This window comes from Myxine glutinosa, chromosome 8 (assembly GCF_964187855.1).
Source record: "Myxine glutinosa chromosome 8, kmMyxGlut1.1, whole genome shotgun sequence".
Lineage (NCBI taxonomy): Eukaryota > Metazoa > Chordata > Myxini > Myxiniformes > Myxinidae > Myxine > Myxine glutinosa.
In genome coordinates, this window is record NC_136268.1 from 111,112,965 (window position 1) to 111,140,280 (window position 27,316).

At 45.1% G+C, this 27,316-nt stretch overlaps 1 protein-coding gene across 1 annotated transcript in view; it reads left to right on the forward strand.

Annotated features, from left to right (window-relative positions):
• LOC137432114 (dorsal root ganglia homeobox protein-like) overlaps positions 1–27,316 on the forward strand; it is a 91,018-nt gene that overhangs the window by 53,399 nt on the left and 10,303 nt on the right. Inside the window, exon 5 of the mRNA XM_078783680.1 lies at positions 24,578–24,750. Within this exon, the coding sequence (XP_078639806.1) occupies positions 24,578–24,750 (173 nt within the window). The remainder of the gene's footprint in view (positions 1–24,577; positions 24,751–27,316) is intronic.

The following is a 27,316-nucleotide window of genomic DNA, read 5'->3' on the forward strand; positions in this document are numbered from 1 at the left end:
TCGAATCCGGGTCGATCGCTAAATTAACACCAGGGGGGTTGACTCAGCCTGTCATCCTTCCGAGGTCGGCAAATTTAGTACCAGCTCACTGGTAATTCCCTGTGTGTCGCAAGAGGCGACTAACAGGGTTTGCGGCAGGAAGGGCATCCGGCCATAAAACATTGCTTCAAAAAGGGGACCACAGTGCCCAAAAAAGGCCAACCCCTGCTCTGCTGGGAAAAATTGCCTCTTAAGGTGGTTCTTCAACTTGAGCATCACCTGTAAAACCTGGATAGATCTTACGTTCTTGCTCTGTACTTCTGGATGTTGTCATCAGGTTAATCTCTGTAATCTTTGATAAGCAATAATTGCTTTCCATAGTTCAGTCTCGGAAGCTTCTTTTCTTCCCCATGAAACCATAATCCACCTTGGTTGGACTATATTTCTAAGTTGTACCCTGTGCAGGACAATTGTACAACTAGACCTATCTGATAGACCTATTGGACTATCTGATACATGGGCATGATTCCTCAGTACTCATCTCAAATATACAATGTGCATGTATATATATATATACATTACATGACCAAAAGTATGTGGACACCCGAACATCACGCATCTCATTCCAAATTCATGGGCATTAATATGGAGTTGGGCTGCCCCCCCCCCCCCCCGCTGCCATAACAGGCTCCACTCTTCTGGGAAGGCTTTCCACGAGATGTTAGAACATTGCTGCGGGATTTGCTTCCATCCAGCCACAAGAGCATTAGTGAGGTTGGGTACTGATTTTGGGCGATTAGGCCTGGCTTGCTGTTGGCATTCCAATTAATCCCAAAGGTGTTCAATGGGGTTGAGGTCAGGGCTTTGCGCAGGCCAGTCAAGTTCTTCCACACCGATCTCTACAAATCATTTCTATATGGACCTTGCTTTGTGCACAGGGGCATTGTCATGCTGAAATAGGAAAGGGCCTTCCCCAAACTGTTGCCACAATGTTGGAAGCACATAATCGTCTATAATGTCATTGTATGCTGCAGCGTTAAGATTTCCCTTCACTGGTACGAAGTAGCCGAGCTCGGACCATGAAGAACAGCCCCAGACCATTATCCTTCCTCCAGCAAACTTTACAGTTATCACTTCTTTCCTGGAAGTCCTTGGTGTCCTTGCGTTTTATACCTATCCTGCCTCCCCCCAGGCCCTCTGCCTCCCACACATCTCCCGATGTCCCTGCCCTCAAATGTTGTGTTTGTGTGCTTCCTCCCCTTCTCTCCCCATCTTGTCGACCGCTCCCATTTTTATATACTTTGTTTACTTGTTTGTTTGATTTGTTTGTTTGATAAATGTTAGCTCTTTCACGAGCCTCGACTCTATACAAAAAAAATAAAAAATATGCATTCACGCAGTTGCGTTCTCCTGGCACCCGCCAAACCCAGATTTGTCGGTCAGACTGTCAGATGGTGAAGCGTGATTCATCACTCCAGAGAACGCGTTTCCACTGCTCCAGAGAATGCGTTTCCACTACTCCAGAGGGCAATGGCGGCGAGCTTTACACCACTCCAGCCAACGCTTGGCATTAAGCATGGTGATCTTAGGCTTGTGTGTGGCTGCTTGGCCATGGAAACCCATTTCATGAAGCTCCCGACGAACACTTTTTGTGCTGATGTTGCTTCGAGAGGCAGTTTGGAACTCGGTAGTGAGTGATGCAACTGAGGACAGACGATTTTTTATGTGCTATGCGCTTCAGCACTCGGCGGTCCCATTCTCTGAGCTTGTGTGGCCTACAACTTTGCGGCGGAGCTGTTGTTGCTCCTAGACGTTTCCACTTCACAATAACAGCACTTACAGTTGACCGGGGCAGCACTAGTAGGGCAGAAATTTGACGAACTGACTTGTTCAAAAGGTGGCATCCCATGACGGTGCCACGTTGAAAGTCGCTGAGTTCTTCAGTATAGTATGGCCCATTCTACTGCCAATGTTTGTCTATGGAGATTGCATGGCTGTGTGCTTGATTATATATATCTGTCAGCAATGGGTGTGGCTGAAATAGCCGAATCCACCAATGAGAAGGGGTGTCCGCATACTTTTGGTCATGTAGTATATATATATATATATATATATATATATATATATATATATATATATATATATATATATATATATATCTTCTCTCTATATTATAAAAGAAAGTTTTTGTTTGTTTGTCTGCGCAAGCTAATCTCCTGAACGGTGAAAGATAGGAGGAAACCTCCAATACAAAAAATCCCGGGACAGGCCCCAGGAAGGTTTTAGGCTAGGTGGCGAGAGCGGTCGAGGCCCACCTCGGCCGGGCCGGGCCGGGCCCATTTCGCAATTAAATGCTGAGCTGAATTATAGTAGTCAATCTTCTACGGCCGCAAGTAAAAGCTGAATTATGGTAGTAAATTCATTCAAAAAGAACCAAAAATGTCGGGACGGGCCCCGGGAAGGTTATAGGCTAGGTGGCGAGGCCGGTCGAAGCCCACCTCGGCCGGGTTGGGCCCATTTCGCAATTAAAAGCTGAACTGAATTATAGTAGTCAATCGTCTACGGCCGCGAGTAAAAGCTGAATTATAGTAGTAAATTCATTCAAAAAGAACCAAAAATGTCGGGACGGGCCCCGGGAAGGTTATAGGTTAAAGGTTAGTTGGCGAGGCCGGTGGAGGCTGCATCGGCTGGGCTAGGCTCATTTCGCAATTAAAAGCTGAGCTGAAATATAGTAGTCAATCTTCTACGGCCACGAGTAAAAGCTGAATTGTAGTAGTAAATTCATTCCAAAAGAACCCGGGCAATGCCGGGTGCTTTCGGCTAGTATATATGTATGTATGTATGTATGTATGCATGTATGTATGTATGTATATATATATATATATATATATATACACATATATACACACACATATATATATATATATCCTCATGACATGACACTGACAAGGTTAGTGTGCTTCTTTAGTTAAATTTAATATTCCTGACTGTAAACCTCCTAATTGTTGATCAGCAGGGCAGAGACAATGTGTCAGTGTGGCAGGCGACATTTGTTGCTAACAGGTTGTGCAGCAATTGTTGGGGTGAGACTCAATCTGTGCCTTGCTTCCTCGTCACGATAGGGGGTTCAATCTGTATATATGTATGTATGTATATACTATATATATATATATATATATATATATATATATATATATATATATATATATATATATATGTATGTATATATATATATATATATAATATATATATATATATATATATATATATATATATATATATATATATATATACATACAGGGTGATAGGGTGGTCCAGAAACCCAGGGCACTTTGAAGAACGATACCTGCAACAAACAACTCCGTTTATTATAGTTCTTTGATGCAAAACAAAACATGATTACTCGTAAATAGATGTGACCGCTTCAACACGCACAGGCATCACATGATAAGCAACAGGGTGAGGTGCATCACGTGATATGAATCGGGGTGAGTTTAGCTCACTGTGCTGCACGCGTTTGTCTTTGCATGAGTTCAGTTCATTGTGAATTAGACACCCTAATATGACGGAGGATATCGTGAGACAGAAAATTAGCTCTGTATGCTTGTATTCTGTATCTGGAAATTCGGATGAAGTTCACAGACAACTTGTCAAAGAATGTGGCGCCGACACAATTGACAGAAGAACCATTGGCAGAATAAACAAGCAGTTTGATGAAACCAGCAGTATTCTTCCAAAACAATCACCAGGTAGGCCTCGTACTGTTCAAACTGAGGAAAGCAGAGCGGAAGACGAAGAGAAAAAGAAGAAGAAGAGGCGTGGCGAGAACAGTCGGACAAGACGCGTGACGTCGAGCTCCGTAGCGAGCGTTGTCTAACGAAGGTCGCGAGGGAATTTTGAGTTCCTTAAAAGGACATCCTGCGATAGGTATTATCGCTGGGATTCAGAAATCTGCGTAGTCAGGTTTAGGCAGTGAGATTCTGAAGAATCCTCGCTTGGTCGCTTCGCCTCAAGTAAGAGCCATCGGCCATTTTGTCCCTCGCACTTTGCCCACCGAAAAAGGTTTTTGCTACGAGTCAGCTTTTCTCACCATCCTGTCGTCTATTGGGGATGTGTGTGCGCAAACGCGGCGTTTGAGGATTACGTTGCAGTTCACTGATTGAACTGTGAACGTGTACATCTGGCCTTTGGGACTTCCCATTCCGCTGCCAGTTTACCTTTGGTTTGGACCACGTGACTGTCTACGCTTTGCCTACGCCTTTGCCTACGCCTTTGGGACTTCCCATTCCGCTGCCAGTTTACCTTTGGTTTGGACCACGTGACTGTCTACGCTTTGCCTACGCCTCATTACTCGCCTCATCGCCTCATCGTCTCATCACTACTCCCAGAAGGGGATCACCTTTGAGTTATAGAGGCATTGAGGAGTGTCCTTTGTTCACTCACTTGGAGTGCAGTGAGTTATCTGACTGTAACTGATGGTACCATCTTAAGATGTATTGAGTGCACTCTTGATGACTGTTGGTTGTACCGTTATTCTTGTGTGTGATTTTTAATACAACATTTGTTCGTTTGAAATCATTGGTGTGGTTTCACTATTGATTTCTAACACAGAATAACATATTTTTCTGCCGTGGCTCCTCTCTGGATTCGGAGGTACACCGTGACCAGGGGGTCGGGGAGGAACACGTAACAATAGTTACACAGCACTCAGCGGGAATGTATACCTGTATTACACTTTCAGTAATCACTAATCACGTGATACATTTTTAGCGCATGCATGCACCGTGCACCTCGTGCTTGGACCAATGAAATCCAGCACGACATGCACGAGCCAATACCGCTCTCTGTTATTAAATAATAACCACCAGCGCAGTGTTGATTTAAGACAGTGGTTCTCAACCTTTTCTATGCCCCACACCCCTAGGAAATATTTGATTAATCTTTGCACCCCCTAAAAAAGTAATATCACATTTGAAGATGAAGAAGTCAAATTTTTGACCCACAAATTGAACCACATACAATACTGTGGGTGAACAAATTGAACTAAAAAATAAGATTTTAACTCAGTGCATGAAATGCAAATATAAATTGAGCAATTAGATTCTAATTTATTCAGAAAAAAAATTAAAGTAAAATCAATCCCAATTGTGAACATAAAATTCAATGACTTCTATATTTTTAAACCACAAATTGAACCACATACAATACTGTGGGTGAACAAATTGAACTAAAAAATAAGATTTTAACTCAGTGCATGAAATGCAAATATAAGTTGAGCAATTTGATTTTAATTTACACAGAAAAAATTTGAAACAGTAAAATCAATCCCAATTGTGAACATAAAATTCAATGACTTCTTTGTTCCTGCTTCTCTTTCACGATTTTGTCAAAACGTGGAACTTTCTTGCTGACTGCGATCCGCAGGTCTGCCTGTGGATTCAGGCGATTCCTAGATTTTGTCTTGATTGACAAAAGAGAACTGAATCCAGATTCACACAAGTATGTCGTTGCAAATGGAATGAGGACACGGAGTGCTTTTCCACCAAATCTTGGGAACATATCCAGTGCTGCACACCAAAACTCATCCAAAGTCTTGCTTTCAAATTGCATTTCAAGAACTCGATTTGTCCGCAAATCAATAAGATCTTCCTTCAGTTCTTCATCATTTGACATTTTCTCCATATTGTAGGAATATGGATTCATGATCCATTCTTCTGAAATCTTCAGGTCTCCAGCAGCAAAATATCCATCAAACGATTCTGACAGCATTTCCAAATGAGCCACAATTTCTTCACGCACAGTAGGAGTTTGGATCCAGCATCATCAACCATCTCTTCAAGTGAAGGAAAATTTGAGAGATTGCCTCTTTCCATCCTTTGACGCCAAAGACGTAACTTTTCTTTGAAGTGTTACATATTTATGTGAATGTATGTGAATTACCATTCAGGTCTTTGCTTATCCAGGTGTAATAGATTAAGGGTTGTTGTGGTTGGAGGGTCAGGAGCCCTTCTGCAAAGTGTCCGGAAACGGAAGTGACCGGAAACGGAAGAGAAAAGACACGAGGAAGAAAAAGGACGAGTCTTCTTCTTCCTCGCCCCGCTCCGACGAAAGGTGGGATTGATTGAGCCGTGTGGAAAAGCGGCGTTCCCGAGCCCGTCTGGCGAGAGGAGTTACCGGGACGGATACCTGCCCAGTGGACGTCAAACTGTCGTGTGGCCGTGCACCGACCCAGCGTTTGGCACCGTTCGCGACACCGTCTAAAAAGACGCGTACGGGTCGCCCGTTGGGGCCTAACACGCCTTGCAAGCGGCGTGGGGCTTTTGGCTTGCTTTCCCGTACCCGCTTCGCGTGGCCACGAGGGGCTGCAGCCGGGGTGCCGGGTACGATACCTGCCCGGTGGAAACACGTCCACCCGGGGTTCGTTCAACCGCCCGAGTGCGGCGACGCCGACCATCATCTTGGTCAGGAGGGGCCCAGAGACATTGTGCGGGACCGAGACCAAAAGGGGGTCGTGAGTACTCACGGGGACACACACATATAAGATGGCCATCTTACTCATAGGGAATTGATTGTGGATTGGGAATTGTTGATGGTTGTTTATTGTTGATTGCTCGGGGAAAATCTCCGTGGTTGTATCATTGAAATTGTATGGTATCATTACCATTGAAATATATCCTTGAACATCAGTTGTCTCTTGGGTGGAATTCATATGGATTGCGTGGCGAAAGCGCATATATAATATAACTTTCTGGCGAAGTTCCTCTCACGGTCCGGGGGTCACCGAGACCAGGTATTCACCGAGGGGACCACGTAACAGAATTGGGGGCTCGTCCAAATTACGATTCGCAATTGGGTCTACGTCCGGGATCTAAAAGTGTATTTGTATAAAATAATAAAATAATATTTTTATTAATTAAAATTTATTAATTAAGTATTAATTGGTAAATTTTTGGGGAAATTGGGGTAAAGTCTTGGGTGAAGGTTAACAGGTGTTAACGATAGTCACCATGGCGTTTGTGGCACAGAACTTTGCGGTAACACCGAGTGAGGCACAGTTCCGAGCGTTACTAAAGTCGGACCTCTTGAAATTGGCCAAACATTTTAACTTGGAGGTCCGAACTAATTTGAGGAAGGCAGAGTTGCAGACCACGGTGATACAATCTATGGTGGGATTAGGAACATGGGACGAGTTAGCCTGGGAGTGGCTACCCGAAGAACCAGAAGACGATGAGCTCCGGAAACTGGAGTTGCAATTACGGAGCCAGGAACGGATCAAAGAAGAAGAAAGGAAAGCAGAAGAGAGGAGAGAAGAGAAACAAGCAGAGGAAAGGAGAGTGGAACGAGAACTCCAGGAAAGGTTAAAAGAAGAAGAAAGGAAAGCAGAAGAGAGGAGAGAAGAGAAACAAGCAGAAGAAGAAAGGAGAGGGGAACGAGAACTCCAGGAAAGGTTAGAAAGGATGAAAACAAGGGAACTCGAAGCAGAGGAGAAAAAAGCGGAAAGGGAATTAAAGGAACGTGACATGGAGCTTCAGCAAGAAATTAAATTCAAGGAGCTGGAGTTAATGAGAGAACGGGGAGAGGCACCACCCTTGCTGACGGGGTCGACACCTTACCAGAAAACCTGGGATGTGGGCAGACATGTGAGGCTGGTTCCACCGTTCAGTGAAAAGGAAGTCGCGAGATTTTTTCCACACTTTGAGAAAGTGGCTCGACAATTAAACTGGCCGGAGGAGGCCTGGACCATACTCGTGCAAAGTGTGCTGGTGGGAAAAGCTCAAGAGATTTATTCGGCGCTACCAATGGACCAATGTGCAGATTATGAGGTACTGAAGAAGCACATCCTCAAAGCCTATGAGTTGGTTCCGGAAGCTTACAGGCAAAACTTCAGGAATGCCAGGAAGAGGGAGAGTGAGACCCATGTGGAGTTTGCCAGAGTGAAAGAAAACATGTTTGATCGGTGGTGTGAGTCAAAAGGAGTCGGGAAAGACTTCGAAACATTGCGTGATTTGATCCTGGTGGAGGAATTTCAGCAGTGTGTCCACGAGGACATCAAAGTGTACCTGCAGGAAAAGAAAGTACCAAAGTTGTGGGACGCAGCCCCCATGGCAGATGATTATGCCTTAACCCACCGAATAGGGGTCCACGAACCTAACTCCTCGCCTAGATCTCCGCAGGGGAGGTGGGGAACAGCAGGTGCGGAGAACGACAATACATGGCGGCGACCTCGAGATGATTATGGGGACAACTATGATACCCCAACTGTTAGAAATCAGAGGGCTACGGACCCAAGACAAACTTATTTTTCGGGGGGCTCAAGGCCGACCCCGAGGTTCTCCCCCGGGCCTACTTGTGCTTTTTGCCATAAAACTGGACACTTGATGTCCAAATGTTACCTCCGGAAAAGGGAAGACCCAGAGCGGAGTCCGACTATTACGACTCCAAATGCAATGGCCATTGTGAGAAATCGCCATCAAAAGGGTTACCAACCATTTATTTCAGAGGGGTTTGTGTCACGGGATGGAGCCTCGACTAACCGGAAACCGGTTAGGATATTGAGGGACACAGGGGCACATCAATCTTTAATGCTTGAAGGCATTTTGCCATGGTCCGAGGAGACGGCAACGGTGGATAGTGTTCATTTACAGGGGATCGGGGGCGGTGTTAGTGCTCCCCTTCATGTCATCCATTTGGAGTCCGATTTGGTGTCAGGACCGGTCACCGTCGGTTTACAAGCCACGCTTCCTGTAGAGGGTGTATCTGTGGTTATCGGGAATGATTTGGCCGGGGGTCAAGTTTATGGTAACCTGAGGGTTGGTAAAGAGCCCAGCAGGGAAAATAACACCACACCAGCTCGGGATGGCGACAAAAGTGCCAAGTTATTTGTAGGGGGACTGAACTTCAAAACAGAGGAAGAAGTTCTGACCTCTGTCTTCAACAGATATGGGCCGCTGGTGGAAGTGCGGTTGGTAAGAGACTGGGAAACGCAACAGTCAAGAGGGTTCGGCTTTGTCACGTTTGCCAGCACAAAAGACGCCAGAGAGGCAGAGAAGAATTGGAATGGCAAGGATTTGGAGGGTCGGACCATAACAGTAGGGAAGGCATTTCGTAGGCGTCGAGAGGTCTACAGGAGAGGACAACTGGGCGGTAGTTTTGGTGGTGGCCGCAATCGATATTATTATGGAGGCTCCCTGAGTTACGGCAGCTCCCGAAGGAAGGATTGTCAAAGTAGTGGCCGAGAAGGAGACCGCTATTCATGGGACTACAGGGACAAGCGGTCCCACCATAATTATTAGGGAAGTTCTGAGAAGTTGAAGCACTGAATGCGGCAGAGCCGCCGAGCCAAGATTCCTACACGGATTAACCGTGAACGCCATTCCTAAAGGCGTCCATGTAGTGAACTTTCATGCACGGACTAACCGTGAACTCCACGTTCCTCAAGGCGCCCATGTAGAGAACTTTCCTGCATGGACTAACCGTGAACTCCACGTTCCTAAAGGCATCCATGTAGTGAATACTCGGCTTGGCCTCCCGGAAAAAGTGCTATCGAGTTGCTTAACTTTGGATCTTTGATCAACCCCTTAACCTTCATTCACAAGAAACTGACGGTCAAAGTCAGAGGGTCATGAGAGGGAGTTTGATTTGACAGGGACAATGTCGTTGCTGGTGCTTAGTCCAGAGGGAGTAATCTGGAGGGGTTGTGGTGAAATTTTGGTTGCTTTATTTTTAAGTGATAACTGTGCCCGGGGGGAACTGATAATGTGGGGGGGGTTGAGTTATCTGGTTTGTTTCTCCAAATTGGCCGGCAAAGAAAGTTTTCGCTGGGTTCAAACTTTCTTTCTTGAAGGGGGGGAGTGTTACATATTTATGTGAATGTATGTGAATTACCATTCAGGTCTTTGCTTATCCAGGTGTAATAGATTAAGGGTTGTTGTGGTTGGAGGGTCAGGAGCCCTTCTGCAAAGTGTCCGGAAACGGAAGTGACCGGAAACGGAAGAGAAAAGACACGAGGAAGAAAAAGGACGAGTATTCTTCTTCCTCGCCCCGCTCCGACGAAAGGTGGGATTGATTGAGCCGTGTGGAAAAGCGGCGTTCCCGAGCCCATCTGGCGAGAGGAGTTACCGGGACAGATACCTGCCCGGTGGACGTCAAACTGTCGTGTGGCCGTGCACCGACCCAGCGTTTGGCACCGTTCGCGACACCGTCTAAAAAGACGCGTACGGGTCGCCCGTTGGGGCCTAACACGCCTTGCAAGCGGCGTGGGGCTTTTGGCTTGCTTTCCCGTACCCGCTTCGCGTGGCCACGAGGGGCTGCAGCCGGGGTGCCGGGTACGATACCTGCCCGGTGGAAACACGTCCACCCGGGGTTCGTTCAACCGCCCGAGTGCGGCGACGCCGACCATCATCTTGGTCAGGAGGGGCCCAGAGACATTGTGCGGGACCGAGACCAAAAGGGGGTCGTGAGTACTCACGGGGACACACACATATAAGATGGCCATCTTACTCATAGGGAATTGATTGTGGATTGGGAATTGTTGATGGTTGTTTATTGTTGATTGCTCGGGGAAAATCTCCGTGGTTGTATCATTGAAATTGTATGGTATCATTACCATTGAAATATATCCTTGAACATCAGTTGTCTCGGGTGGAATTCATATGGATTGCGTGGCGAAAGCGCATATATAATATAACTTTCTGGCGAAGTTCCTCTCATGGTCCGGGGGTCACCGAGACCAGGTATTCACCGAGGGGACCACGTAACAGAAGGCATTCAACTTTTCACAAGCCTACAATATGTTTATCCCTTTTCCTTGAAGAGAAACACTCAGGTCATTCATACGAGTGAAAATGTCAGCTAAGTAAGCCAGCATTTGGGCGAATTGCTCTTTGTCTCACCCCCAGATATTCCATCTCGCACCCCCTGGGGTGCGGGCACCCCAGGTTGGGAACCCCTAATTTAAGAGATAACTTATTTGGGGAAAGTTAATATTGATTTATACATAATTACCCTGCGCTCGCAAAGCGAAAAGCGGGGTTAAGCATTCGGTTATGTACGTGTGTCGTATGTGTACCGTGTGCCGTACGTGTGCCGTGTGCCCTATGTGTGCCGTGTCTGCATTTTTTAAATTCATTTTCTCGGCAACTGTTGGTCCGATTGACACGAAATTTTACCATAGGAGGGCCTCCGCCTGTAGAATTTTTTTATTCATAATTATAACGTCATAGGGCACGTGGTACAGACGCCATCTTGGAAAAAATTCGCACCGCGATATCTCTGAAACCACTCCATGGAAAAAATTGAGACCTGGCTCATTGTCAACTACTCCCCATGGGGAATAAGATATGTTAATGATGATGTCATTGGTGACGTCATAATTCGACAAATACAACACTTATCCATCCAATCATTATTAATTTTTTTCCAGAAACTGTTGGTCTGATGGACACGAAATTTTCACCATAGGAGCGCCTCCTCCTTTAGAATATTTTAATGATAATCATGACGTCATAGATAATGTGTTACAAGCACCATCTTGGCAAAACCGAAAATGTTGCACCTCTATATCTCCAAAACCGCTCTATGGAAAAAATTGAAACGTGGCTCATTTTAAAGAACTCAGCATGGGGAAGAGGTGTTGTTAATGATGACGTCATTGATGCCATACTTATTATTATTATTATTTTTTTGTATACTGAATCGAGGCTCGTGAAAGAGCTAACATTTATTTCACAAACAAACAAACAAAACAAACCAGATAAACAAAATATACAAAAAGAGGGAGCGGAAGACAAGATGGGGAGAGAAGGGGAAGCACACAACCACAACATTTGAGAGCAGGGAGAAGTGTGGGAGGGAGAGGGCTTGGGGGCAGGAGGCATGGGAGGGGGAGGGGGGGGGAGAGGTATAAAACACAAGGGGACCGAAATTAGCGGGGGTAGAAAAGATCAAGGTTTTCGATGGGGGAGGATAAGAGATGGTGGTGAACAGCTGTTTTAAAGACCTGGAGGGTGGAGTGGGATTGAAGAGAGTGAGGGAGTTTGTTCCAGAGGCGGGAGAAAAGAGGAATGAAGGAGTGAAGGTGAGCAGAAAGTCTTGATTTTGGCAGTTTAACCATAAGAGGGTTGCAGGCAGATCTTGTGCGACCTGTAGGAATATTTGGGGGACAGAGCCCAGAGAGGGCTGGGGGGGCAAGGCCAGAGAGGAGACGGTAGAAGACGGAAAGACCACCAACCTGCCTGCGGTGAGTGAGTGAAAGTCATGACGTCATAATTCGACAGGGACAACGCTTAGTCTGATCAGTTTGAAATTTATTGAGCATGATCTATGCAACAATTATATTAGAGAATATAAATTTATTATGTCATCGCTCAAGTGGTCTGGCAGCCATATTGGATCAAAAAAAAGAAACGTTCAAAACAGAAGAAGAGTTGACTGACACCAACTTGTCTGCGCAGGGTAAGTATTCTAGAATACCACATCCCCATCCATCGATGGCCATGACTCCAATCAAGGTGAAGAGACATCTCAAGGATGATCAAAGAAAGTTGGATATACCTGGGCTTAATTTGGATTTTCATAGCAGAGGGGTTGAATACTTATTGACTCCAGACATTTCAGCTTTTCATTTTATGTTATTTTGTAAACGTTTCTAAAAACAAAAAATCCACTTTGTCATTATGGGGTATTCTGTGTAAATCAGTGACAAAAAAATCTCAATTTAATAAATTTTTCATTCAGACTGCAACACAACAAAATGTGAAAAAGCCAAGGGGTGTGAATTGTTTTTGAAGGCACAGTATATATCAGGGTCGGGATTATGAACCCAGGCTAAGACAGCTTGGAGATGAGTGTACCTATCTCCAGGCCATATTGCCAGCCCAGTGTTCCAATCTAGATTGCAGATAAAATAATGAAGGTCAATGGAGGCATAAAGTTTCACTTTGCATTGACACTGTATAAAGTAACAGAAAAATGCATCCCTGCTCCGGATTTTCACTTAGCCGCCCCATTGTTTTATTACAGAAGCCCTTTTGGTGCTTTCATCTGCCTTTAACAGCAGCAACTGTAACGATTTACAGGACGATGTACCATGGTAAAGGGGTGCGTACGCACACTAAATAGCCACAAAGTGGCCTGCGATTTTTATGGTGACATCACAGAGAGGGCAAAATGAGGCACAAGTGGATTTTACTCTTTTGCTCATGAAAGTCCGATAAACCTCACTCAGATGATGTAGTGGCATGCACCCTAGGCACTGGAGTTTCTTTAATCCTATAAAACCAGGCCTGAGATGAACAACCATTCCATGTTACGGATAATGCAATTCGGGTAAACTGTGGCCTACATGTCACGGTCATTATTAAAACGTTTGCAAGATGGCTTATCGTTGATCCTTGGAGGACTATTTCCGCGACTTCGAACGTATATTCATACCTTTAATATGTAGTTTTGTCCCAAAGATTGCATTTGTTTGAAATACCCTAACTGGTTACAGTCTGTATGCAGCACTTGCTGCTTGATGTACCATGAGGGTTTTACGACTTATGAGTGCACATATGAAAGTACAGTTTAAAAGGCCTTCGGGACCGTCTGTATCTATCACGTATGTAAAATGTCAAAAAAAAAATTGAAATATACACACCCCTTACCCCTCCCTCCTTTTATATCTATATTTTATACATTTTATTATATTACCTTATATTTACGTTTTGTTATTTATATTTACATTTTATTGTTTTTATTATTTTATATTTATTTATTTTAATATATATATATATATATATATATATATATATATATATATATATATATATATATATATATATAGATATATATATATATATATATATATATATATATAGATATATATATATATATATATATATATATATATATATATATATATATATATATATATATATATATATACACACATATATATATACACACACATATATATACACATTTATATATACTAGGGCGTGCCCGTACGTGGGTGCAAAAAAACATGCGTGCAAACAACAACAACAAAAAAAAACTTTGAAACCACGTGGCAGTAACGACCACAGAACCCCCCCCCTCTATTTACATGAAATGGTTTGGTCCATTCGCAACGACCACAGAACCCCCCCCCCCTCTATTTCCATGAAATGGTTTGGTCCATTCGCAAAGCCAAAGCGAACGGCGAACGGCTAAATCGCCATAGCTCGGTAACTACTTGTCCGATTAATATGAAACCTTGAAAAGGCACATCCTCGGGTCCCCAGCAATATACCTGGCAAGTTTCAAGTATATCGGACCCGTGGTTGTCGAGAAACAGCGGTCACAGACACACAGACACACAGACACACATACAGAGATTACTGGAATTATAGATAGAGAGATATATATATATATATATATATATATATATATATATATATATATATATATATATATATATATATATATATATATACATATATATATATATATAAATATATATATATATATATATATATATACACACACATATATATATACACACACATATATATACACATATATATATATATACATACTAGTGGGGTATGCTTACACATATGGTACGTAATAACAAACCGTGCTTCGTACATATGTACATAGTAAATAGAAGCTTTATGATTTATAGGCAAGCATCACCAACCTGCTGCTAGATATCAATTTAGGGTTTTTTGATCTTGTTATTTTATGTATGCGTTTATGGTTTTTTACATAAATTTTCATTTTCGGATGCTTTCCGACGGTTGTGGGATTTTTCCCGGTGTACCAGCTTCGATGTCCGTCGGCACGCCAAATTTCAGATGTATATGACACCTGGAAGGTACCGAACGTTAATATCAGTCAATCAGTGGTTAGAACGTGGTGTGTGTATATATATATAATTAGGTTTTTAATATCCTACCCATGTATCTTTTTCATCTGTACCTACTCTTTTGATATCTAAATCTATTTGTTATCTCCTTCACAATTCCCATATAGCCTACTGTGCTCTCCTTTTGACTCCTGTCCTCTTCCATTACATTTTTCCTTCCTGCCCTGTACCAATCCCTTTTCTTCCTTATCTTCATACATTGCCTTCCCATCCTCTTTTAACCCCTGTCGTCATATTAATATCCTTATATCTTCCTACACGCTCTTCTCTTATCTTCAGACATTCCCTTGTCTTGTACCTATATTCTTATGATACATTCATTTCCCTTGACTATCCACTATCCTCCTGCACTCTCTTTCGCTTACTTATCTTCTTACATTCCCTTCCCTATCCTTCTCCCTCTCTTCCTTTTCTCAAATAGATTTTTCTCGATATTTAACTCCACCCACCCCTCCCCCAGTGCTTGCTCCCCCTTTTCGGAATTAATAGGGTGATGGCCCCTAAAATCACTCCTAAAAATCATGTTTGTTTCGACTATTACGTAATGGCGTATTGCCTCTTCCACTGAAGGGTTTTCAACCCTGTTTGTCTGTCTGTCTGTGAACAGGAAAGCTGTGGACGGATTTGGACGAAATTTGGTGCAGATGTTGGGTGTGTGACAAGGACAAAATGATTAGATTTTGGTGAAGATTTGGAACCGGATATGAGAATTTTTTCATTTTTGAAAGTGATTCTTCACCATTGAGTGATAGGGCCAAGAACGATATACAGCATGAGATTTCAAAAGGTTGTGGAGGGATTATGACAAAACTTGGGAGATGAGTTGGGTAAGTTACAAGAACAAGCTAATAGGATTTTGGTTCAGATCTGGATCCAGCTCCGACCTATCAGTAGGATACAAAACATAATACTGTTCAGCTTGGCGGAGGTATGCTCACTATCGAGTGCTCTTCTAGTTACATATTGGAATCAACGTCTTGCTTCGAGTTCTGAAAAACATGAATCATTTCCGTTCTTTCATTATTGTACTTTTCCCACCGTTATGGCTTCTCGATCTTTGTTCATCCCTTGTGGCTTGCCGGCCATCTTGCATCCATGAATCGAGCTCCATCACGGAAACTTTTATTCACTTGGGGACCTCATCATGCTGATCGAGCCAACTGTGCGGGCGGGGCAATCCCATCATGCACTCGCTACATCACGTGATTCCCTGTTGGGGTTATGGGGGAGGGGTGGGGGCAAGATCAGCATGTGTGAATCCACTTCCATGGGACTGGAGGGATTTGAGGAATCCGCTCATTCACGCGTTTGGACCGACAGGCAAACGTGATAACGGGAGCCATTGACAAGGCAAATCGCGTTACACCCGAAAATTGCTTCGCGGTAGCGTGCTGGAGCTGGGGGTGAACGAACCGATCTACAGCGGAGACCTTAACGCGATTGCGCCTCGCCTTAAGCCCTTCACCGGGGCTTTAACGACGTTACGATCCGGCGTGGGTGCGAGCGACCCGCACGGGGTCGGGGACTAATGCAATCAGCGCGGGGTCCGTGCGCCCACAGAGAGCGAGCGTAACGCGGTTACTGCGCACGGCCTCGCGCCGCGATTGAAACGTCCAGGCTGGTAATTGAGAGAAGCGACCTGCGGACAGGGTTTGCTTCGAGGCCTCAAGGCTCCCACGTGTGCCGCTTGCACTGTGGACCGCGCGCATTGCTGCCACAGTTAGGACATTGTTGTTAAAACTAAACGCCGAATGTTTGTCTGCCCCATGTTCCTCCCAGTCTCGAGCTGCGGACTCCAAATGGAGCACTAAACCATGGAGAGCACAGGATGACATGTTAGGTGTCACACTGTCATGTTCCTCCCAGTCTCGAGCTGCGGACTCCAAATGGAGCACTAAACCATGGAGAGCACAGGATGACATGTTAGGTGTCAGACTGTCATGTTCCTCCCAGTCTCGAGCTGCGGACTCCAAATGAGGCACTAAACCATGGAGAGCACAGGATGACATGTTAGGTGTCAGACTGTCATGTTCCTCCCAGTCTCGAGCTGCAGACTCCAAATGGAGCACTAAACCATGGAGAGCACAGGATGACATGTTAGGTGTCAGACTGTCATGTTCCTCCCAGTCTCGAGCTGCGGACTCCAAATGAGGCACTAAACCATGGAGAGCACAGGATGACATGTTAGGTGTCAGACTGTCATGTTCCTCCCAGTCTCGAGCTGCGGACTCCAAATGGAGCACGAAACCATCGAGAGCACAGGATGCCATGATAGGTGTCAGACTGTCATGTTCCTCCCAGTATCGAGCTGCGGACTCCAAATGGAGCACGAAACCATCGAGAGCACAGGATGGCATGTTAGGTGTCACACTGTCAACTTGTCATGTTCCTCCCAGTCTTGAGCTGCGGACTCAAAATGAGGCACTAAACCATGGAGAGCACAGGATGACATGTTAGGTGTCACGCTGTCTTGTTCCTCCCAGTCTTGAGCTGCAGACTCCAAATGGAGCACTAAACCATGGAGAGCGCAGTATGACATGTTAGGTGTCACGCTGTCATGTTCCTCCCAGTCTCGAGCTGCAGACAACAAACGGAGCACTAAACCATGGATAGCGCAGGATGACATGTTGGGTGTCACACTGTCATGTTCCTCCCAGTCTTGAGCTGCAGACTAAAAACAGAGCACTAAACCATGGAGAGCACAGGATGACATGTTAGGTGTCACACTGTCATGTTCCTCCCAGTCTTGAGCTGCAGACTAAAAACAGAGCACTAAACCATGGAGAACACAGGATGACATGCTAGGTGTCAGACTGTCATGTTCCTCCCAGTCTTGAGCTGCAGACAACAAACGGAGCACTAAACCATGGAGAACACAGGATGACATGTTAGGTGTCTTCCTATCATGTTCCTCCCAGTCTTGAGCTGCGGACTCCAAACGAGGCACGAAACCATGGAGAACACAGGATGACATGTTAGGTGTCTTATTGTCATGTTCCTCCCAGTCTCGAGTTGCGGTCTCCAAATGAAGCACGAAACCATGGAGAGCGCAGCATGACATGTTAAGGTGTCACGCTGTCTTGTTCCTCCCAGTCTTGAGCTGCAGACTCCAAATGGAGCACTAAACCATGGAGAGCGCAGTATGACATGTTAGGTGTGACGCTGTCATGTTCCTCCCAGTCTCGAGCTGCAGACAACAAACGGAGCACTAAACCATGGATAGCGCAGGATGACATGTTGGGTGTCACACTGTCATGTTCCTCCCAGTCTTGAGCTGCAGACAACAAACGGAGCACTAAACCATGGAGAGCGCAGCATGACATGTTAGGTGTCACGCTGTCTTGTTCCTCCCAGTCTTGAGCTGCAGACTCCAAATGGAGCACTAAACCATGGAGAGCACAGGATGACATGTTAGGTGTCAGGCTGTCTTGTTCCTCCCAGTCTTGAGCTGCAGACAACAAATGGAGCACTAAACCATGGAGAGCGCAGGATGATATGTTAGGTGTCACACTGTCATGTTCCTCCCAGTCTTGAGCTGCAGACAGCAAACGGAGCACTAAACCATGGAGAGCGCAGGATGACATGTTAGGTATCACACTGTCATGTTCCTCCCAGTCTTGAGCTGCAGACTCCAAATGGAGCACGAAACCATGGAGAGCGCAGGATGACATGTTAGGTGTTACACTTTCATGTTCCTCCCAGTCTCGAGCTGCAGACTCCAAATGGAGCACGAAACCATGGAGAGCGCAGGATGACATGTTAGGTGTCACACTGTCATGTTCCTCCCAGTCTTGAGCTGCAGACAACAAACGGAGCACTAAACCATGGAGAGCGCAGCATGACATGTTAGGTGTCACGCTGTCTTGTTCCTCACAGTCTTGAGCTGCAGACTCCAAATGGAGCACTAAACCATGGAGAGCACAGGATGACATGTTAGGTGTCAGGCTGTCTTGTTCCTCCCAGTGCAGACAACAAATGGAGCACTAAACCATGGAGAGCGCAGGATGATATGTTAGGTGTCACATTGTCATGTTCCTCCCAGTCTTGAGCTGCAGACAACAAACGGAGCACTAAACCATGGAGAGCGCAGGATGACATGTTAGGTGTCACACTTTCATGTTCCTCCCAGTCTTGAGCTGCAGACTCCAAATGGAGCACGAAACCATGGAGAGCGCAGGATGACATGTTAGGTGTCACACTTTCATGTTCCTCCCAGTCTCGAGCTGCAGACTCCAAATGGAGCACGAAACCATGGAGAGCGCAGGATGACATGTTAGGTGTCACACTGTCATGTTCCTCCCAGTCTTGAGCTGCAGACAACAAACGGAGCACTAAACCATGGATAGCGCAGGATGACATGTTAGGTGTCACACTGTCATGTTCCTCCCAGTCTTGAGCTGCAGACTCTAAATGGAGCACGAAACCATGGAGAGCGCAGGATGACATGTTAGGTGTCACACTGTCATGTTCCTCCCAGTCTTGAGCTGCAGACTCCAAATGGAGCACGAAACCATGGAGAGCGCAGGATGACATGTTAGGTGTCACACTGTCATGTTCCTCCCAGTCTTGAGCTGCAGACTCCAAATGGAGCACGAAACCATGGAGAGCGCAGGATGACATGTTAGGTGTCACACTTTCATGTTCCTCCCAGTCTCGAGCTGCAGACTCCAAATGGAGCACGAAACCATGGAGAGCGCAGGATGACATGTTAGGGTCAGACTGGTGATCGATAGTTTTTGCCATATACGAAGCCTTACAAACACGTCTGACTGCTTAATTTCAATCGTCGACTGTCTCTTGGATAAGAGGGCCATTCCACCTTTTTTAACTCCTGCGCTTCACGTGCCCTTTCATTTAAAAGGCCATCCATTTAATACGTATGCAAATGAGCATATGTTTGACCCTCCCCTCGGATGTTCCATTGAGATAATAAATAGATTTCCCTTGGCTCATTAAAGTTCATTCAACCCGATAACTGCTTCAACTCACAAGTCTCGCATAGCATTCCACTCCAGGTTACAGCTTTCATTTTCCCAATTTCTCAAGGAGTCCTTTAAAAGAGAAGGTGTCCACTTGACATTCGGTGCTGGTCCACGTTGTTCTTAATCACAATGAGTCCACCACTCACTCATATTCCATTTCTGAGTTTGTCATCGTTTTCCCCTTCCATACCTCTTTAATGGCCCCAATTATTCCCACATTGTGGAGTCGGCCAAGGAACATTTCTGACCCAGGCCTTTTATGAACTGGGCGGCCGGGCCTGACATTGGACTGAAGGTGATTTGGGCAGGAATTTGTAATTTTTCCAGGTCCCGGTGGTATCTCGTCCCCCGGCGTAAGACACCGAGTAATCTTCTTCTGCCTCTTCTTCTTCTTCTTCTACTACTACTACTACTACTACTACTACTACTACTACTACTAGTAATACTACTACTACAACTACTACTACTACTACTACTTTTACTTTTACTTTTACTGCTACAACTGCTTTTACTACTACTACTACGACTACTTTTACTACAACTGCTACTACTACTACTACTACTACTACTTTTACTACAACTGCTACTACTACTACTACTACTTTTACTACTACTACTACTACTACTTTTACTACTACTGCTACTACTACAACTACTACGACTACTTTTACTACTACTACTACTACTACTACTTTTACTACTACTACTACTACTAGTACTACTACTACTACTACTACTACTACTACTACTAATCCGCATGCCCAGCTAAGGGGCGAAGCGATATCCTTGGGGCATTGACCCATTTGCAGTTCGTTTGCTTGGGACAGAGGGAACTCGAGGTTAGAGCAATAATTCTCTAATTACCATCGCCACCTAAGGTGAATGGAGGTTATGTTTTCACCACTGTTTGTTTGTCTGTTTGTTACCTGCGAAAATCGAAGATTTTTCATGTATATTGGTTGTCTTCTGCGTTATTCTGTCTGCTTGTCTGTCTGTCAAACGCCGACAGGTCACATATATAAACCGATCTTCAACGATCTTCACGAAACTTTACCAAATGGTAGTGTTGGTCATAAGGAAGAAGCCTGTTGATTTTAAGGTCAAAAGTCAAAGGTCATATTGAGGTCAAATTTCTAAAATTGTCATTTCTCATCTGATTGACTTGAAGATTGAACAGCATTTGCATACTGAGTCACTAAATTTGGAAACAAACTATTTTTTCAGGTCAAAAGGTCAAAGGTTGACTCATGGTCAAACTTGTAAAGCATACCTCCGCCAAAGAGCGCATACCTCCGCCAAACTGAACAGATGACGTTTTGTATCCCACTGATAGGTCGGATCTGGATCCGCTCCTTAATCAAAATCGGATCTCCTTGTTGTTGACACATCACCAAGTCATCCACCAAGTTTTGTCATAACTCGTCCACAACTTTTTGAAATACCGTGCTGTACTGCATATCGTTTTTGGTGCTCTCTCTCAATGGTAAAAAGCCACTTAAAATTCTAGTATCCGGCTCTTCACCAAAGTCTAGTCATTTAGTCGTTGTCACACACCCAAACAACCTGTCTACCAATTTTCATCCGAGTCCGTCCACAGTTTATTGAGATATCCTGTGACAAGTGAATGCGACAGACAGACTGGGGTTAAAACATAACCTCCATCCACCTTCGGTGGCGGAGGTAATAAAAGGGAGAATAGTTAAAGTATATACAGGACTAAAGGTAAGCGCGTGCGGTGGAGAAGTCTGTAAATCCATGTACGAGGACCAAAGACTGATCAATAAGATGGTAAAGAGAGTTCCTCATTGGCGACGGCTACCTCATTGCCAGGAGGATGGACAGACAGAGAGACTGCACTGGGAACCCTACGCAGATGGACACACTGGAAGTCAACGTCCTCGAACTAGCAAAAATTTCCACAGAATGGGCCTGAACTCACCACAGCATGGGGAGATTCGAGTTAGCATGGGGATGCATCGAAGGAAAAATAAGGTGTCACTCGTAAGGCGTCAGCTTAAATAATTACATCAAAGAGAGGTTTTCTCTGCGCGGAGGAAAGAATCTGAAATGAAATTCCAGGTTGGATTAATATGGCTTCCTACCACCACTCCCCTTCCCAAATCCAAGTACATCCATCATAATCAAATTCTACGTTTAAAACTGTGTTATCCATCCCGACAGTTCCTTTAGGAGCACGCAAAGGGGTCGTCATGGGGGAGAGGACCACACCGACCTGGAAACTGCATGCAATCATAAGGAGCTGCATCCCAAACGTGGTGATTAGCTGGGCAGTTGAACAAACGATGGGCTGGTGACAGATGACGGGGTGGGCAAGGCCGTAACGAAAACGTTAATTGCAGAAGCTAATGGTGGAAAATAAATATATTGGTGGCTCGTGACAAAGCAATGACTGATAATGGCTTCAGGGCTCGATGGTTGGTGTTAGTTCAAGGCAAAAACTCCCCCAAATAATTGCATTCCAGAGCAAAGATAATATGGAGACTCATATCGACATCGTTTATATTTAATCTGAAGAGGCACCCTGGTGTTGGCTTAGCGGTTAGGTTGCCGGCTTGGGATCCTAGGATCTTGCGTTCGAATCCCGGTCGATCGCTGAATTAACGCCAGGGGGGTTGACTCAGCCTGTCATCCTTCCGAAGTCGGCAAAATTGAGTACCAGTTCACTGGTAATTCCCTGTGTGTCACAAGAGGTGACCAACAGGTTGGCGGCAGGAAGAGCATCCGGCTGTAAAACATTGCTTCAAAAAGGGGACCATGGTGGCCCGGAAAAGGCCAACACCCGCTCTGTGGGGAGAAATGGCCCCTAAAGGTGGTTCAGTCACCCAGTTTCTTTCTGGAGTGACGTCGGAATTTGAAAGTTTTGTCAGAATGAGTAATTTAGCGGTGGTGAATGTGCGTCTCAGGGCCCTGACTCTGTAGGAATCCATGCTAGTGAGTTACAGGTATATGGATAGGTAAACGTCTTCGAGGCACAACCATTCGCCTCTGAGCTGTCTCGCCGGAGCTTGAATCCTCACCCAGCTATAAACTAGCATGCTGATGTTTCTGGAGGTGGAGGATGCGTCTGCTTGCACCGGTCATTGCTGCAGATTAAAGATCCCCGGGTGCCTTCGGTGAAGTGCAGGCGAGTTCTCGGCGGCATTGTGAACAAACCACAAATTCCCGTCACCTTCAGTAGAACGTCAGGCCTGGCAAGCCGGTTGGTGAAGGACTCGAGCGAGCTAAAAACGTTCCCCAAACGACTCCACAATAAAGTAGAAATAATTGGATGAGGGTGAAAGATGTCGAGAAGTAGTAGTAGTGAGTAAAGACGTTTTTTTAAAATTCACCTTTCCCACATTGTCACAATTTAACCGACTTGTGTCGTGGCTACGAGTGCACGTCTTCTGCTGCCCCTTTGCTCAATGGGCATCGTTTTTCCGTCCAATTTCCAAATCAAAGCTTTATATAATGTTTACGGAGGGGTAAGCAAATTCCTTCCATTAATAGGCAGCATGGAAACACCGTAAGTGATTTCTTCTTTCTTTTTTTGAGTGGGCAAGAGGTGACGAGAAGGAGAGGTGGGTGAGTCGAGGGGTTAATTTGATTTTGAAATGCTCACAGAATTCTCCGCGACGTGAGCAGTGAAGGCGTCTGGCAGAAATCCAATCCAGAAATTATAGTCCTACACAGCACTAACCTAATAACAGCCTCCTTTGCAGCCCTCTATTTTTCTACAAAATTAGTTTAAATCGCTGCATCTCCAAATGAGTTTTAAATGAAAAATGCATTTAAAGCAGGAAAGCACGCGCATGGCCACAACCCGAAGATTCCGTGTGAATTTTTGCATGGAGATAGAGCGAAACCTCTGTACGAAGGCTTTTCGATGTGTACCCCAATACCCCATACTCCCGGGTGCCAGCGGCTGATGCCAACGAGCTTGTTACGTACCCTGGTGGGCCTCCGCGGATCAGGATTGCAGATCAGACAATGTGACCACTTGCTGATAGTTTACTTTGGACAGATGAAAGTTTGGTTTCCATTGACCTGACTTCTGGCTTGAATACACATTACCCGTTTTGGGTAGTGAACAGTTGTAACTCAATGGGTTTTTCTGTAGTTGTCCTCGGCATCGTTTGCATGCAGTAGGTTGCGGGTTAGCATAGGTTCTTGCAGGGCTGCGCCAGTGCAAGAGATGCAGTTCCAGCTGTAGGTTAGAGCAAAAATTTGAGGCCGTGGGATCCTTAACATTCACTGATTAACGCCAGCAGCCTTTTTTTTTACATAACGGAACTCCCAACTTAACGTCCATCTGAAGGACAGGCGCACACATTGATGATTCAAACCCTGGCTGGACAGCTCAGATGTAACTGTGCATGTAGCACTGGGCTACCCTGCGGGCCAGTTTTCTATGGCATAAGATTGCTGGTTCATAGGAAACTACATTCATGTTTGCTTCGAGGCTGCAGGGTTTGCAAAACTGCTTGCGTGATGTTTTGTAATAAAATTACATGAACGACGTCGCGCAGACGCGTCCACTTTAGTTCCTGTATGTTATGCTGTGCACACCTTTACACCGTGTGGTATTGCATGCTGGTTAATGAAGGTTTGTAGAGAAACTCAATAACCGCTATTGTTATAGATGCAGCCAAGCAACTTTTCCTTTTTTTTCTGCGTTTTTTTTTACTGCGTTTTTTCCGTTTTTTCTCATTTTCATATTCGTCAGGTATGGTTTCAGAACCGAAGAGCAAAGTGGCGCAAGATGGAGCGGGGTAACGCAGACTCTGATGAAGGCAAAGAAAGTCCAGCTGCCGAAAACAGTGCGACTGCATCGAAACCGCGATCTCCAACACCTGACCCACCTCGTCCCAGAAAGGAAGCACCGACTCATCTATCAAGGTGATGACCCGGTCTTCAATTGTGCTGTGTGTGTGATCATCGTTCATTTACCTTGTACAAATCTACCGCTAATCCTTACAGCTATGATTACCTCGCAGGAAAAATCGATCGGCTCACGTCTTGAAGACCACAAACGCATCGAGCATTCCACACACTGACTCAACTCGGGGATCTCAAGGCCCTGGATCCTCCAAATGCTATCATTTTGTGATGGAATCCTTACGTTTGATGAATCAGGCACTCATGGAAAGTTCATGCCACAGAAGGCTGTCCTATCAACCGCCGAGGCATCTTGTGCCAAAGATTCTTTTCACTCTTTCCGTCAATGGATGTTGAATAATCGACAGCATATTGTGAAAATAGGTTTCCCTTTGTGCCCCTGTCATGCCCCTTTGTGCCCCTGTCATGCCCCTTTGTGCCCCTGTCATGCCCCTTTGTGCCGCTGTCATGCCCCTTTGTGCCCCTGTCATGCCCCTGTCATGCCCCTGTCATGCCCCTTCCATGCCCCTTTGTGCCCCTGTCATGCCCCTTTCATGCCCCTTTTATTCCCCTTTGTGCCCCTGTCATGCCCCTTTCATGCCCCCTTTGTGCCCCAGTCATGCCCCTTTCATGCCCCTTTGTGCCCCTTTCATGCCCCTTTCATGCCCCTTTGTGCCCCTTTCATGCCCCTTTCATGCCCCTTTGTGCCCCTGTCATGCCCCCTTTGTGCCCCAGTCATGCCCCTGTCATGCCCCTGTCATGCCCCTGTCATGCCCCTTTCATGCCCCTGTCATGCCTCTGGCATGCCCCTTTTATTCCCCTTTGTGCCCCTGTCATGCCCCTTTCATGCCCCCTTTGTGCCCCTGTAATGCCCCTTTCATGCCCCTTTGTGCCCCTTTCATGCCCCTTTCGTGCCCCTTTGTGCCCCTGTCATGCCCCTTTCACTTTTAGGAATGGGAAAAAGTTACCCGAGCCAAAAAGGAGAAAGCGGTGGTTCATCAGAAAATAGCGCAAAGACACTGTGGTGTGCGTTGAGGTATTGTCATGTCAGAGGAGCCAATGTTTAGACTCCCGTTTATTACGGTAATGCCGGCAAATTGTGTCGGGGAATTTTAACTTAAAGCACAGGAAGCGTCAAACGTCATAGTGATTTAAGACACAACTTCACAAACAAATTAGCAGGCAATCCTTTTGATCATACCCTGGATGTTAGGAGCGTCCGTCAAATATGATTAAGGTCATGATATTTTTTTCCAGGAAAAAAAATGCTTGAAGAAGAGGATTTGACGTTCCCCATAGTTTATCAAATGAAAGAAGACCTGTCACTGTATCTATTTGCTGAGCAAGATGCTCAAACCTTTCACCCACACTTTGAAGGAGGTGAGCAGTAGGACGTTTATAAGTCGTTAAAAATGAATTTTAAAAAATCGACTTGAGTTTTGTCAAACTTTAAATGAAAAACGAATAACCCCTAGATATACGCAGGTGCACACACCCACCTGTTTTATCAGGTATGCTTGTGTGTGCCGGGTGCTCGAGCGCAAATTACGGCGCATCGCATAGCACCATCAACTCTAATGGCCTGTTTAAACAGGTTAGGTGTCAAAGCGACGGGCCCTCTAAATGAATTAGCCAGCATTGCAATCCATCCCTCAGTCCAGAGTGGCAGAAAACCGAGTGTGCTCTTTTCCCCTGTTCGAAAACAGGCCCTTACCCCAGCCGTTCCGACGGACTTCATAACTCCATTTTCTTCACATTACAGCCATAATAAATTCCCCGACGTGCAAGGAAATCTCAAGGCACTCGACATTTATTCATCTCGGATTATTCGATTATGAAGAAAAGTTTTCTTGCCTATTACCGTATTACATTTAAGCTGAGCAGGATTTCTCGAATCCAGTCGAAGAAGCTCACCTCATTCCTTGCAAGTTGTCATCTAATTCTAGAGAGAGAGAGAGAGAGAGAGAGAAGAGAGAGAGAGAGAGAGAGAGAGAGAGAGGAGAGAGGAGAGAGGAGAGAGGAGAGAGGAGAGAGGAGAGAGGAGAGAGAGTGGAGAGAGGAGAATGAGGGGGAGAGATTAGAAAAGGGAGAATGGGGTGGAGAGAGAGAGAGAGAGAGAGAGAGAGAGAGAGAGAGAGAGAGAGAGAGAGAGAGAGACTTTTGACTTTTGTATCCTTTTATTATAAAAGTATAAAACCATTCCACAAAGCAGTGTTAAACCAAGCAACGAGTTCAAAGAAACATTGTATAAGGATCATAAACACACCAAAAAAGAACAAAGGATATTCAAAAGAAACCAGCAAGTATAAAAATTTTACCAACCAAAGGTGAGGACACAAACAGAAACCACAAACAATTTTAAAGGAAATGCTCACGCAAGAGCTATGAACACATCAAGAGCAAAGTAAGCGTTTGATTAAATTAAGTGAAAAATTGAGAAAGGGAAAGAGAGGGGGGTAGAGAGAGAGAGAGAGAGAGAGAGAGAGAGAGAGATAGAGATAGAGATAGAGATAGAGATAGAGATAGAGATAGAGAGAGAGATAGAGAGAGAAGAAGAAGAAATACTTTATAATGGAAACGGAGTTTT